This window comes from Silurus aristotelis (genome assembly GCF_946808225.1).
Source record: "Silurus aristotelis genome assembly, chromosome: 9".
NCBI classification, from domain to species: Eukaryota; Metazoa; Chordata; class Actinopteri; order Siluriformes; family Siluridae; genus Silurus; species Silurus aristotelis.
In genome coordinates this window covers 19,061,413-19,076,683 of record NC_139582.1, presented here as the reverse complement: position 1 = coordinate 19,076,683, position 15,271 = coordinate 19,061,413, and the positions used below count along the sequence as shown (strand labels likewise).

At 40.6% G+C, this 15,271-nt stretch overlaps 2 protein-coding genes across 2 annotated transcripts in view; one reads left to right on the top strand and one right to left on the bottom strand.

The window, feature by feature from the left end:
• Positions 1 to 355: 355 nt before the first annotated feature.
• Positions 356 to 13,476, top strand: gjb9a (gap junction protein beta 9a). The gene is made up of 2 exons (XM_083550379.1): positions 356 to 1,192; positions 4,087 to 13,476. The coding sequence occupies exons 1-2, from the start codon at positions 1,016 to 1,018 to the stop codon at positions 4,888 to 4,890; spliced, it is 981 nt and encodes a 326-aa protein (XP_083406505.1). The 5' UTR covers positions 356 to 1,015; the 3' UTR covers positions 4,891 to 13,476.
• The window catches only part of LOC310731048 (zinc finger MYM-type protein 4), a 39,014-nt gene continuing 36,068 nt past the window's right edge, over positions 12,326 to 15,271 (bottom strand). Inside the window, exon 28 of the mRNA XM_083550349.1 lies at positions 12,326 to 14,361. Coding sequence (XP_083406475.1) covers positions 14,157 to 14,361 — 205 coding nt within the window. The 3' untranslated portion in view covers positions 12,326 to 14,156. The remainder of the gene's footprint in view (positions 14,362 to 15,271) is intronic.

Here is a 15,271-nt window from a genome sequence, read left to right as displayed (position 1 = left end):
GGACCTCAAAAAAGGATAAAAAAAATTGTACAAAAAAAAAAAAAAAAGATATATATATATATATATGCAATCCATCTAAACTGGCAACATGTTAGTCTATATGAAGAAATACATTTTATCATAAGAATTATTGCATATTTAATCAATATTTAATTAATTTTTACATAACATTCAGGTAAATATTGCTGTGTAGAAATTTAAATAAATAAAGTCTAAGTTTGTGGAACTTATTTCAAGTTAGTACATAGATTGGAGTGAAAGATCTTGAGTGGCCTGCTAAAAAGCTCTGACCTCAACCCTATTGAACACCTTTGGGATGAATGTAAACGCTGACTAAACGCTGACTGACCTTCTAACCTCAACTACATCAGTACCTGACTTTACTACCACACTTGTGGCTGAATGAATCTCCACAAGCATCCTATACAATCTAGATGAACGTCTTCCCAGAAGATTGGAGATTATTGTATAGCAAATGGAGACTTAAAATGGAATGAGCTGTTCATCAAGCACAAACCTTGTACTCAGATGTCCACAAACCTTTGCCCATATAGTGTAGTTCTGCAGTTTATTATTTTATGCACTCCTTCAATAGTTCATAAAAGTTTGACTTTACTAACACCCCTGTGGCTGATATCCTCAAATACACTCCATAATCTAGTGGAAGCACATCTCAGAAGAGTGGAGGTTAATATAACAGCAAATGGGGACTACTACACCAGTTTAAAAGGTCTGGTGGTCAGGTGTCCGCAAACTTTTGGAAGCCACAAATGCAGGGGAAGTCATTTTACTCACCAGGGGGGAAAAGATGCTTGTGTAAAGCAAAGGCAGATGTGAATGAAATACCACAGATCGCCTTGTTAAATCCCAGTGACTGCTTAGATGTCACTTGGTGTGTGCAGTGGTTACAGCTGTGTAGGACAGAGATCAGATATCGGTGTGTTTGGATTAGTCGGATTTGTCTCAAGGCCTCGTATTCCTGCTCGACATCGCCTCTTGTAAGACGACACCGTATATGTCCAAGGCACCACCCTGGGTTTTCTTCACCATAATACAAACTACCTACAGGCTGTGCAATTTCTGTTTAGGTGTACGCTCTCGGATCAGGTTAGACTGGATTTCTGTTCATACACACTCGCAGTCTGAGCTCAGCGTTCAACTTCAGCACAGCTTCGGCCTGGTTTGCAAGAAGGTAAGCTTCAGTTAGGGGATAGGGTGGAACAAAGGTATAGTTTTGAAGCTGTAGGAGTTTGTATTTCAGTGTTGGGTTGTGGGATTTTGTTTAGTTTTAATTTGAAGAGTGGGCTGGGAAAAAAGTTACAGTTTTCGGGTGTCGTTGAAACGTTGGACTTGATCTTTATCTTTGATCTTAAAAATGTTTGGGCGTAAACATAATTAACATTAACATAACATGGATTATTTTAAAATCATAAAAATACCCATAGGCCAAAGTCAGAGTCGAGTTAAATATATACGTGTACTTGTTTATAATACTCAGGTATGTTTGACATCCTTTAATTTTTTTATTTATTTTTTTAATTTAGAACTATAGTAGCACATGAATGCATAGTTTTGGTATGTCCATTCTAGCACCTCCTTGTTTAAAAGGTTTCAGATTCCTGTGTTTCCTTTATCCAATTAGATCAGAGAGGCATAAAAATCTTTATATAACGCCTGAAATACATGACTGATACATGAAAAAAAATGTCATGACTTCTGAACAGTGTATACATTAACAACTGGATATTATATTATTATACTGTTACTATTATGCATATGTTCCCTATTATTCAAAATTATAATCTAGGGTTAAGGAAACCAATATAAAACCAAAGAATTGGCAAAACACAATACTGTGGGTGGGACTTTACTTTAAAACACTTCCCATTTCTTCATTACTCATGCCTACAGCATTTTTAGTGTATTAGGTTGCATATTGTTGGTCATAGATGTATGACGAATAGACAACTATGTCTATTCATTCCTCCTTTCGTCCCATGATTAATGCGATCTTTATTCCTTTTATTGCCATTGGGTTTAAGGCAATTATCATGAAATAGCAAAACAACAGTGCGTTCTATACCTTTAATATAGACAGAGCTCATTTTAGTATTTCTGTAATTTCAGTTGATACTAGGTCTAAAAATTAATCAAAACATTTTGCGATGTTTAACATGCCAATTACATAATAGTATTAAATAGACATCAATTATTTGGGTTTCTCATTTTCATTCTCAAAAAGTTGCAATATTTAATTTTCTTTCCCAGAATGAAGCTGTTATTTGAATCCTTATTAGTATGATTGTATGTTTGGAAGTTTATTACTGGTCAAAAATGGTCATTAGGATTAACAGTTGCAAAAGTAAAACAGCGTTTAAGTGCCACGTTAAAGAAATTAAGAAATTTAAGATTACAAGAATAAAATCAAAATATTTGAGTAAAGTCGAAATATTTTGAGAAAAAAGTAGAAATTACAAGAATAAAATTAAATTATTTTGAGAATAAAGTCATAGCAATACGAGGATAAAATGCTAATATTTTGAGAAAAAAAATTTGAATTGCAAGAAACATATCCGTTTTAAATTAAATCAATGTAGAGTATTTGGTTAAAGGCTACTTTATATTAGGACTTAGCAATAAGGACATTCTTTGTCTTTTGGCACATCAGCATGGAGTTATAATTAGTAAACGACCACTGCAGCGGTTCTGTAGAAAACTTAAATTATTCAGAAGAAACAAATCAGAAAGACATTGAGGAAATTGCCCTTTTTTGCAGTCTGAAATGGCAACCAGTTGTCGACTCCAAGGATACAGATAGTTACATCTGCATGCTATTCGAAGAGCATATGTTGTTTCTTAGAAGACTATGAGAAATGATACCAAAGAATTGTATTCTCATAAATTGAATTAATTTTCTCACAATCTTTAAAAAAATGTTTAACATTGCACTAAAACGCCATCATACAAACCACAGTATATTGAACAAGCACGAATGAATGAGTCACTAGGCAACTGCGGCGTTTTATTGTGCAGTAGTGATTGTTGCGCAAACACGATCTGCACGGAAGTCATCAGAAGTAAACTGTGCTTGGGTTTTAGAAGCTTTCAGGATGACCCTCACTGTCCATTGAATTAAGCAGCAGAATGTATTTGGATTTAGTCTACGTAATGTGGCCAAAGGTGCTCAAATGTATGAAACTGTTTTTAAAAATTCACAGCATGTCACCTCCAAAATTGTCAACGTATCACTATATATCAATACAGAAAACTAGCTAGACAATAAAAGCGAGTTGAGTTTGTATACATGAGTTTTGCTCGGTGACACATTACTCAAGAATTGTTTATAAGGAAACACAGACATTCACAGTAAGAGTTGTGCCAAAAGCCTCCACAAGAAATGTTATAGGAATTGAAAAATGCATTCAAATGCAGATTTATACAAAGAGATTGTACGTATTTCAGGGTTTTTAGTGGAAACAATTGTAGTGCCCATTCAAAATGCTCTTCTGCCTGGATATGCAAACATTAGAACAAATAAAGCTGATGCGCAAAGCTCTGTGTTTGTACTTCAGGGCGCCACCAAATACAATCATATTTATTTAGACAAAGCGTTCAAGCAAACGCAAATACGAATAAGAAGTGCGCAATTATTTTTATTTTTTTCCTTCTGTGTTTGATGAGAAAGTTTTCCAAAATTAAGGGCATTAAGATGAAACTGGGGAGGGGAATCATGACAGGACAAGACAGGAACAGGACTAGTCAGGGCCGGGTGGGTTTAAATTAATGCACTAAGTTGTTTTTATGTGGAAAATAGACCCAGTTTAGAATATCAGGACTATCCCAGGCAGGTACAGAACAAAAGTACCAGTGTTTTGGGTTATGTTTATTTAAACCACAAATGTAGGCAGGTTTATCTAGTGGTATTAGTAAATAATAAATAAATATATAAATAAATTCAACTGTACATTTTAATCTAAATACTTACACTTGGATATTTGCATTTGCCCCTTTCTATTTGTACTGAGGCTTCATTTGTGTGTGTGTGTGTGTGTGTGTGTGTGTGTGTGTGTGTGTGTGTGTTTAAAGAACTGCCAGAGATCAGAAATGAACTGGTCAGGACTGCAGATTCTGATCAGCGGGGTGAACCAGTACTCCACTGCGTTTGGTCGTGTCTGGCTCTCCGTGGTGTTCGTGTTCAGGGTCTTGGTGTTTGTCGTAGCGGCGCAGCGCGTCTGGAGCGACGACAACAAAGACTTCGTGTGCAACACCAGGCAGGTTGGCTGCACCAACGTGTGCTACGACAGCATCTTTCCCATCTCCCACATCCGCCTCTGGGCTCTGCAGCTCATCTTCGTCACCTGCCCGTCGCTCTTGGTGGTGGCTCACGTCAAACTGCGAGAAGAGAAGGACAAAAAGCACGCCAAACATCACGAGGGCGAGCACCTGTACGCTCACCCCGGGAAAAAAAGAGGCGGGCTGTGGTGGACCTACATGCTCAGTCTTCTGTTCAAAGCGGGATTCGACGGCGCCTTCCTCTACATCCTGTATTACCTCTATGACGGCTTCGACATGCCACGTCTCTCCAAATGCTCCCTGGAGCCGTGTCCGAACGTGGTGGACTGCTTCATCTCGCGGCCTACGGAAAAAAAGATCTTCACGCTGTTCATGGTGGTCACGTCTGCCCTGTGCATCCTGATGTGCCTGTGCGAAATGAGTTATCTGATAGGAAAGAAAATTCTCAAAGCCATAAGCAGGCGGATGGTTCCCAGGCAGTGCGAGCACCACGATCAGGTGAATCGGCAACAGAAATGCAGGATAGATCGGACCCTCACCAGCATGGAGAACCTCCGATTGTTAAAACAAACTGAGCAATCTCCTGAAACTAAATGAGGGGTTGTCATCTCCTGCACTGTAAAACCACTCAGTATTACTGATTGAGTCACTGATTCATAAGTCTTCAGGCATGAACATATCTTTCATTTAAAAGCCCAATTACAATTTTCAGACTCAATTTTGGTTAAATACATATTAATAAGCCAGAATACATCTGGGGAAATGGCCTATAGGCCTTTATGCAGACAAAACTGGCTTTATTTAAAAAATAAGGCTTTCAAAAACCAACAAAACCATTCTGAAAACAGGCAGAGGCTCGAATTTGCTTTAAGAACTCTTTGCTGTAGCATGGGGAGCCTTGAATCTGCGCAGGCAAGACCACCAAGCCATTCTGGAGCACAACGTACCGAAAGTGTCAGAAAACCCCACCTCAGTTGCTGGTTATGGCTCCTCCAACAGGATAATGACCCAAAACTTACACCCAGAATGACTGTAAAGACCAAAAGACTGGATAAGAAGTGGTCTTCTATAAACCCTGATCTGTCCAAAAACTATTGTAAGATTTGAAACCTGCATTGTGGGGAAGGCTCCTTTCAAACCTGAAAGAGCTGGAGTATGAAAAGTGGGTCAGATGACTATAGACAGGTGGAGAAGTCTCAATGAATGATACAAAATTATAGCTTATTTGTGAACCCCTAAACGGTTATATATAAGATCCGATTTCTATTAAAAATAGAATAATGATGGACAGCAATTAAGTTAATTTAGAGAAAATTGTTGGTGTTTTTTTTTTTATAAAGGGGGACCAACGAAATGATTGATCTCAGTTTAATTATTTCCGAGCCACGTGACCTTGTAAATGGGAGGGGAAAAAAAACGTGTGGAATCGATACCTTTTTTTCAACGGCTTAAATAAAGTGGCTTGTTTCCTTGTGCAATACTGAAATCACAAAAAGAATGCAACGCAGTATATGTATCCAACTTTCCTAATGTTATATGAATGTTATTTGGATCCAGATGTGCTAAAATATAAATATATATTTATACACATTAGTTTTAACTGTGATTATTTTGAATCACTAAAAATTGGTTTTACAGATGAGCCAAGTCTCTGCTGTAATAATAGATCAGAGACTTATATCCCTATTCTACATACAAAAAAAAACCGCCAAAGTGCACACATCCGGCGATTAAAACCGTCCGTGTGGAAACAAACGTTCTGTTTGGTGTCGATTGGCAGCCCTAATATTTATATATTTTTTGGTCAATTGTTATACAAGTTCAAGGAGATGAATAATTGTGCAATAACTGTATATGCTGCTTAAGGTTCAGTTTAAAGTGCAAAGCTCATCTTCAGCTTGTTGTGTTATGCTGTGTTGCGAGAAGCAATAGTGAACCTGTGCTTGAACTGCTAACACGAGGTTGGAAGCACATCATTGTATATAATATATAATCTATGAATGCAGTAGCATAAAATTTTTCCTTCACTTGAACTTCAAACCCAAACCTGTTTCAGCATGACAATGCTCCTGTGCACAAAGCCAGCTCCATGAAGTTATGGTGTACATGGGTTGGAGTGGAAGATCTTGAGCGGCCTGCTATAGAGCTTAGACCACAAACCTATCAGTATCTGCCTTCTGTGATCTCCACAAGCACACTCTACAATCTAGTGGAACACCTGGAAATGGAGACTAAATGTGGAATGGGATGATCAATAAGCAGCAACATCTAATATTCAGGTGTCTGAAACCTTTTGTTTATATAGTGTGTTACAATAATATCTCCATCATAATCCTGTGTTTAGTTTTCGAAATCAGTGTGGAATATATATAGTTGACCTTCTGTAATCAGGAAGCTGAGACTCAACAGTGAGATCAGCAGCGAGATCAGGATCATCCTTCCCAAAAGTCTTTCTGTCTTAAACAGCGTTAAATTTTTTTTTACATTACAATCCGACTTACATCAGTTCAGAAATGAATTGCCGCGTGGTAGACTCGCATTTGTTACATAAACGTCACCTCTTGCTCCTTCAGTAACGATAAAATCCATCCTACACATTTTATCCAGCAGAGGCAAGTCCTTGCATACAGAGTGCAAAAAAAAAAAAAAATCCATATCTCAATCAAAAGCTGCCTCTATTTCCAGGCAATATTAATATTTATAAGCAGCCTCAATAATCCCCAATCAGTGCTCCTTTGGTGGCTAAAGTACAGGCACACAAAGCATCATATAACAACTGACAAATCAATACAATGCACTGACCAGAGAGCAAAAAAATAAAAATAAAATAAATAAAAAATTGCCCACACACTGAGTCACCCACTCAGATCAGCTCCTCCTACACATGTGCCCTGGCTTTGGCTCACATACATGAACACAAGCATCCCACACACAGACATCATTACAAAGCTAACGTTTTCGCAGCACTCCACTTTCTTTTGTCGTCTCTGCCGCTTTTCTGCTTCCTAATACAAAAAGATTTCTTTAACAAACCGTACACCCGAATATCTCTTGGAGGGTTTTTATATATACTTATAAGATGGTGTAATTAAAGGCAGTTTTTGAGGTAACATTTCTACAAGGCGGCAGGGTTAAAAGTGTGACCTCGACCCGAAAGTTTGTCTCGAACATAGCCGCAGGAAAGCTCAACAAAAGCCAAAATAAATTAGCGAGGCACCCCAAGATTCTCAGTTATACCGGCACAGAGCATAGCGTGGAACAGATGGAAGACACCACACTGAGTGAGACGTGGGCTGCCAAAATGGGACAAAAGGTGCCAACCGAGTCATGGACGACGAGAGCGCACAGCAAAAAAAAAAAAAAAAAAAAAAAAAAAAAAAAACACGGGCGCATATCATTTGTTCTGACCCATTTGTGTTTGGGTGCACAATGCAGTCTATTTACGGCCTCATTAAGACTGATCTAATTAATTAGCCCTAAAATAGGTCTATTTGGTCACCCACATTACCCACTCGCGGCTCCTCCGTTCATCAAATCCACATGAGAAATCAAATTTTTAGGCCATGAGACAGATGGAGAGAGAGAAGCTGAACGCAGGAGAAGTGAGTGAGAAAGAGAAATGGTAGAGGAGTGGAGGAGGAGTGAGGAAGAGGGGTAGTATTGTTAGAGCACACAAGATCTTCTGTCAGATTTTGCAGCAAAAAATAGCTACAGGGAAAAAGTCCAATATATTTCGGGTCTTTTTCACAGTTGCTTTATTGAAAGCGGAGTACAATAATGCATTTCTATTGCCTTGGTGATATGCTTACAGGTAAAACGGAGCACTCGGGGAAAGTATTCGCGGTTGTCGAGCTGTGCAGAAAACCTAACTCTGCAAACATTTTACAATGCTGCATGTTATTTATACAGTAATTAAAAGAAACAAACATAAAAAGTCTATTAATTCGTTCAGAATTCATCACATGAACATAAAGCATTAATACTTGCCCTGCATATATATATATATATATATATATATATAAATATATATATATATATAAATATATATATATTTCTATTATATTGCGCTATAAATTTTAGCTTTTTTTTTTTTTTTTACAATTTTAATACTCCCCCCGAACAAAACCCTATTAGGTAATATCACAATCACGTCAAAGTGCCACTATAAATCGCCAGTTCAATTTGCTCAGCTAAATATAATCCAAATAAGCAAACGAAAATCGCCAAGCGAACAAATCTATGCAACTCACAATTACATAGGTCTAAGAAAGTACAAGTACTGTTTATTAATAGGAGACCTATAATGTGCTCAAGCATAGGATTGGATTTTGAAACAATTCTATCCCTGATTGCCGTTTCGTTACGAAGAGGTCAAGTTTCTAAATCGAGTGCATGTGTTTTGCCACTATGAAAAGAGCTGTGAGGACACAGATTCCATCTCCATGTGTGGCTCTGACCCCTGCGTAGGTTGCGAAGACCCCCCAGCATTATCCTGCGCGACGTTGCCAGCCAACTCGGCACTCTGGCGAGAGATCTGGCACGCAGCAGGCTTGTCGTGGCACTCGCTGTCCACTTCTGATTGGTCCTCGCAGAAAAGACCCTGCAAGACTTCCTGTTCCAGCTCTTCCCAGTGGTCCCATTCGTGTTCTGAATCGGTCAGGTCAGAGTCCCAGTCGCTGTCTCCAACCGTTGAAGCTTGGACAAAATCTGCTCTGGAGCCACTGTCCTCCGAATCTGAGTCCTTTGAATCATACACAGAATGACCTTCTGCAACCAGCAGGTGACAATCAGGGGCAGCCAGGTACACAAAGCTGTCCGTGGAAAGAAAATCACACTCGTCGGGATAAGGCCCCGGTTTCGAAATGGAGGCATGGAATAGGGGGTCATTTCCAGTTGCAAAAGAGTCGCCTTCCTGATGTAGAATGTTCCTCTTAGTTTTGGGAGGTGGCAGAACCGAAACTGCGAGATAGACAAAGCTGTCAGTCGCAACAAAAGGATCGAGATCGGCACTATTCAGCAAAGTTCCTCTATTATCAGGTTTTGAAAAAGTCACATCAGTTGTTGATGCTTTCACAGTGTTCGAAATCCCTTGCCCAAGAAATCCACTGTCCAAGGATTTGGAACTGTTTATGCCTTTGGTTTGAACTTTTTTTAAATGAATGACTTTGTTGAAATCTGCAGGGTCAGGTGACCTTTTATGGTCGATTATCTCTGGTTTGGATGTTCCACTCGCTCTGGCAATAGTCTGTTTATTGTTACCTTTATTAGGTAAAGGTGCACTTGCCAGGTCCAATTCAAAGACAGATCTGTCACCATCAGAGTTAATGTCTTCTTTACTGGTCTGGCTGGTATTAGACATGAAAACCCCACTGGAGTCAGAGTCCAAAGTTAAGTTGGAATCAGGTGAATAGGTTTGTCCGTAGTTTTTCCTCACTTGTTCATCAGCAGACCCAAGATCCAGTAAAGTTGGAATGCTAGCTTGTTTAAGATGTCCCATTGGTTGTGTGACAATAACATTGGTTTTGTTTTCCTCTAGCTGTGATTCAGCCTGCGTGTGGAGTAGGTCACTGAGTTCTGAATCTATGGAGTCCTCTCTACAGATTCTTTCAAGCTCCAGTAGATCTTCGGCTCCTAACTCTGAACTTGTACAAGAAGGGGCCTGGGAGCCACCAAAACCTGTCGGAGGATGCAAAAGGGGCCAACGCCTCAAGGAGCCTAAATTCTGGGAATCAGAGTCTTTCCACGTTTCCTCCCAAAGCGAGTTAACCATCTCGAGCACAGCTTCCCAGTTCTCAACCTCACACTCAGTCGGAAAGTTTTCATCAACACTCTCCTCGGGTTTCTCTCTGAGGGGTGACATTTTGCCTAGGCCTTCCACAGTTTGTATTTCGCTTTTAGTCTGTCCGGCTTTACGCTCTTCAATTTCACGCAGGATCTTCCAGTCCTGCAAGGAACAATCCTGCAGTTCATTTTTGAGCATTGATTTACTCAGATGGCCCTCCACATTTCCTTGGTGCTCGGGAAAAGGGGAAAGTCGGGGGGTTGGCTTTTTATCCGAGATACTCCGGATAAGCATAGAAGGCAACGGAGGAAGAATGGGAAGGTTGTGAACTGCCCCACCTTGCCTCACCGTCCTCCGCCGACCAATCAGCCTCCGTGGCCAAGTAGACTCCATTGAGGTTTTGCAGATTGTTGGCCCTTTAGGGATGACGGAGTGCAAAAGAGGTGCAGTGTCATGTTCAGGCTCTGGTGTGGCGGGTTGTTGCTCAATGATAGGTTCAACTGGCCTGGGTTTAAAAGTCTGAAATTTTGCCTGCTCTATGACGACGTTCTCAGGTCCTCTTAACAACTGCTCTTTGTCGGTCTCCCCCTGTATATCTTGGGCAGACATGAGAGCACTTACTGAAAGTTCTGAAAGAGGGGGTCTTGGTGATGATGGCTGGGTTGGTAAAGACTGTCTGTGGAATTGCTGATTGTAAGGAAGAGGGGAAGGGGAGAAAAAAACCGACGGAGTATGAGTGCCAGTTGAGAAGGGGGATCCGGAGAACGGGGAGATCTGTGGAGAGGTTATGCTGCTTGGGAAGAACGCCACACCTGGATTTAAAAAGTTCTTTTCTCCTGGCGAAAGCTCTAAAGGCTCAGGAAACTTCGGAGGGGTAAGGACCTTCCAAGAGTGCCGGCAAAGGCTTTCCTTCTTTCCACTATCCTGGTGGTGATGCCTCTTGTTCATGGAGCCACCAGGCGCTGATGAACACGACACACTCGGGGAAGTGGACCTGGCGAACCCTCCCGGCGATCTCAGTTCATCGTTAGCCAGTTTCAGGGAGTCGAAAATAAACCTCTCGTCCAGTCGTCTTCCGCCAGTTAGGAGCACAGAAGATCTGGTGTCAAACATGTCACCCCCCAGGGAGCCGTTACTGGAGAAATCAGTCTCACGACCTCTCCGCGACCCCAGAGTGCTGTGCGCTGAGCCATGGTCGATCTGCTCGTTGATGCACATTGTATCGTAGATGGAGCGCTGAGGGATATATCCATCTTCATTGTAGCCTTCTCTGTCAGTTTTCTTCGAGCAACAAGGGCTCTGGCGCAGGCAACCTGGCCGACTCAGTGTTTTGCCCATTGTAGAAACTATTCCAAGATATTATTTTATGGAAAAAAAAAAAGTGTTTATGGTTTTAAAAAAAATGCAACGTTGAAACGAGTGATGTCATTTTCAATTATGGGATATTGCAATAATTAAAGGTAGAAGTACTACTTCTGGAGTTGGACAGAATCACACTGTGCATTGCAGGACAATGTCTTCAGGAATCAACAGTAATACATATGTACCTCTCTTTACTGTACATCTCCTCGCTGCAATCTTTACTTATTCACCATCTGCTCAGCAAAAAAAAACAAACAAAAAAAAAAAACCTCGACATTCGTAACCATACTTTTTTTTAGACTACTACAAGTTGTCTAAAGATTAAAATTAAACGTGTAGCAAAATCGAAAAACTCACTGCAGATCCGAATTTTTGAAAACTGGAGTCTCTGCCTACTTTGCATCCTTGTAGTCATAATCATTGCAATCACTTCTATTAGTGGTGATAAGGAACCCCCCCCTCTATCCATCCAGGAATCATAGCATCACTGCCAAGGACAGATGGACAGCCTCAGTTTCTTCTGCTTCTCTGGTCCAAGTGTGAAAACAGCATCCAAGAACCACAGGGTAATAGTCCACATTTGAGAATGATGATCCGGTCATCAGAAAATTATCCCATTTTATAGAGAAACACTGACGACCTCCTATTTCAGCACCAACGTCAGCTCTCCCTCTCTCTCTCTCGCTCTCTCCCTCTTCCTCCAGCTCCCTCCTCTCTCACACTCACTCTCTGACACTCTCAATCACATTCCCCTCCCCCCAAATTCTGATGTTGCTTCGGGGCTTTTGTAGTTTTGCAGGACTTGCTTCTTTCACCTAATTTTAGTCTTGTAGTTTTTTCTTAAAATGTAAGACAAATCAAATCACTTCAATTGTACAAGAGGGGGACAAAAGGAACAGCTTTATTAATCATAACCTTTAATTTTAAGGACAGAGTACAATGTTGAAACGATGACATGTTTCTGTCTTCGATCACATTCAATTAATTCTTTAATACGGACACAAACAAACAAAAAAAAGCTTAGTTTTTAGTCAGCCTTTGTTGCATTCTTACTCCGCACCCACACACACACACACACACTCGCTCTCGAAAGCTTTCAATCGACAACTCCTGTGCCCTGCGTGCAAACACACCCACACACACACTTCTGCTGAACACGAACGTGATTAAGGTAATGAGTTATTCCATGTTGGGTTCGAGTGATATATAATGAAATATATACATTTCTAAATAACAGACTCTTCATGGATAGACTTTTAGTGTTTGGTGGGGGAAGGGGTGGTAAGAAACATCGTCTAGTTGACCCACGGGTTAAAGTACGACTTATCCTTGGAATAAAAATGTCTTATCACGACTAATACGTTTCCACACTTGTAACACTGAAATGAGGGTGACTGCCTTACCACTTTTGTTGCTCGTGTCTCGAAAAGCTGCAGAAATCCAGCACAGCCCTCGAGCAAAAGCCTTCCGTTCGGTTACCATGGTAGCAAATGACAATTGGCCTTACATCGTAGGCAGGCGCTGGCTGTATCTGTGCAAATATCTGCAAAGTCTTGTGGATAAACATTACAGAACTAATTTGGCCTCTGTGCTGACCGGGGGGGACGTTGTTGCTTAAAACTAAAATAAGTATAAGCGCTTGACAAAGAGTTAATCTTTTGGCTTCGGTTGGGCCCCCAAAAAAGGCAATTTGATATAAGTAAAAATGTGACTGAAAAGAGATTATGATGAGTCTAGCGAGCAGGAAAACCGACGATCGAAAGAACTACGAGGCTCAAAAAAAATAAATAAATAATCACGGTGATGCGAACAATCTGAAACATGAAAAATCCACTTGGTGTCTTCTCACTTTCCAGAGTCAGATCTGATGGTGTGTTGGTTGTTTTTACTGTTCTTGACTACGGATGTGCCAGAAGAAAAAAAAAACAAAAGATATCTCTCCTTCATTTGTTCGTTCTTGTTTAAACACCGCTATCAAATTTTACGATTTGGTCAGCCTGGGTAAAAGACCCACATGAGCCTTAATCTTCCCTATTATATATATATATATATATATATAAAAAAAAAAAAAGTCTCTATAATTATGGAATTAATTCCTTTGCACCATCTCATCACGTCACTCTATGGATCGCACATCTAAATCGGCTCGCGTTCAACAGATGGATGCTTTAAATGCATTCTGCATGCATTTTCATGAATCCGAGGCTGTGTATCAAGGTTATGGAGTGCATCAACACACATCTGGTTGGAAGGCGTCCAAAGAGCTCATATAAAGCTCATGTTAAATTACAGGTAAAATATTCCAAATCCCGGCACAATTTTCAGGTCGAAAGCTGAGCCGCACAGAGGGGTGAAATGAACCACATGGGCAAATGAACACTAATGCTTTGCAAAACAATCCCACCTGGGATCATGGTTTTCACCTGGATTCCGCACGTAAAAGGTCAGACGCGAAACCGGATAATTAGATACGATTTAGGAAAAAAAAACTATTTCACTAGAGCATGCATTTGTAACATGGTTGAAACATGAGTTCTACTAAGAGATAATAAAAAAAATAAATCGACTGAATTGATCCGTGAATGTTGAGATCCTTCGAAGTCATGTTTCCACCACCCCCACCTGCCAATTAGTTAATGGTGTCGTAAAGCTCGGACAACACTAAGAGTTTAAGAAAGAACACCACCAGTGTCCTCCACGATGTCTAACGTTTTTTCATTTACGGGGTGTCTTCGTCTGAAGAGCTCGGCTGCAGCGGCTTCGGCTCCACATGGACATCCCGGACGGCAAGGATGCGTGATAGCATGCTGTCCAAAATAGTGCCATCTAAAGGCTGGGTGGAATACCACACCGAGCTGCCGGGGTGGCAGGAACTCTCAGGCTGCAGGTAGAAAACATCCGGCCGCTCCTTCACACAGTCCGGACTGCAAGTAAAACAAAGCAAACAGAAACACAGTGACAGCTTTTAATGAGTTACTTTAGAACAGGGGTCTCCAATCTTTTCCAGAAAGGGCCAGTGTGGGTGCAGGTTTTCATTACAACCAATCAATGGTCACACCTGATAGATTGAAAATGTAGATCATTAGATTTGAACAGGTAGAATTTGGTGTGGACTTGCTTGGTTGGAATGAAAACCTGCACCCACACTGGCCCTTTCTGGAAAAGATTGGAGAACCCTGCTTTAGAACATATAATCCAGAAAGAAGCATGATGTCCGAGTTTACTTGTGAAGCAACCGTCTAATCAGAACCGAGCAAAAACAGGCTGTTATGACACTACTTAATTTTGATGTGAGGATGGTTAAATACAGTCCTCGACTTACGGACGAGTTCTGTTCCGTGAGCACTTTCCATTTTGTTCGTAAATCAAACATACAATGTAACCTTTATATATATATATATATATATATATATATATATACACATACAGATTTACTCCTGTTGAGATTATTGACCACATCGGCAGAGCAGACTTCACATGGTCCCAAGATCTCGTACTTGTTCTCTAGAATTGGGGTCTTTTCACCTCGGTCCAATCTCTCAATCATTTTCTTTTGTTTCCATTGTTAATGCTTTGCACTTCTTAGCGTTCCCCACCTTTTCGGCTTGCTTCCAGACATCCCGAGCTTCGATTGTACGAACACTTGCGGAGGGTGCACGCACGCGACAATGTCGGGCAGCAATGTCGCGTGAGCCTCGTTTGCGATTTCGTTCGCATCTATGAAAGTTGGCAATTTGGGGACATTCATCAGTCAGGGACAACGTTTAAGTTGGGGACTGTTTAAACATAAACGAGTGGAAGCAGGTGCGAGTCGTGCTAGGTCCGAATAAAAGC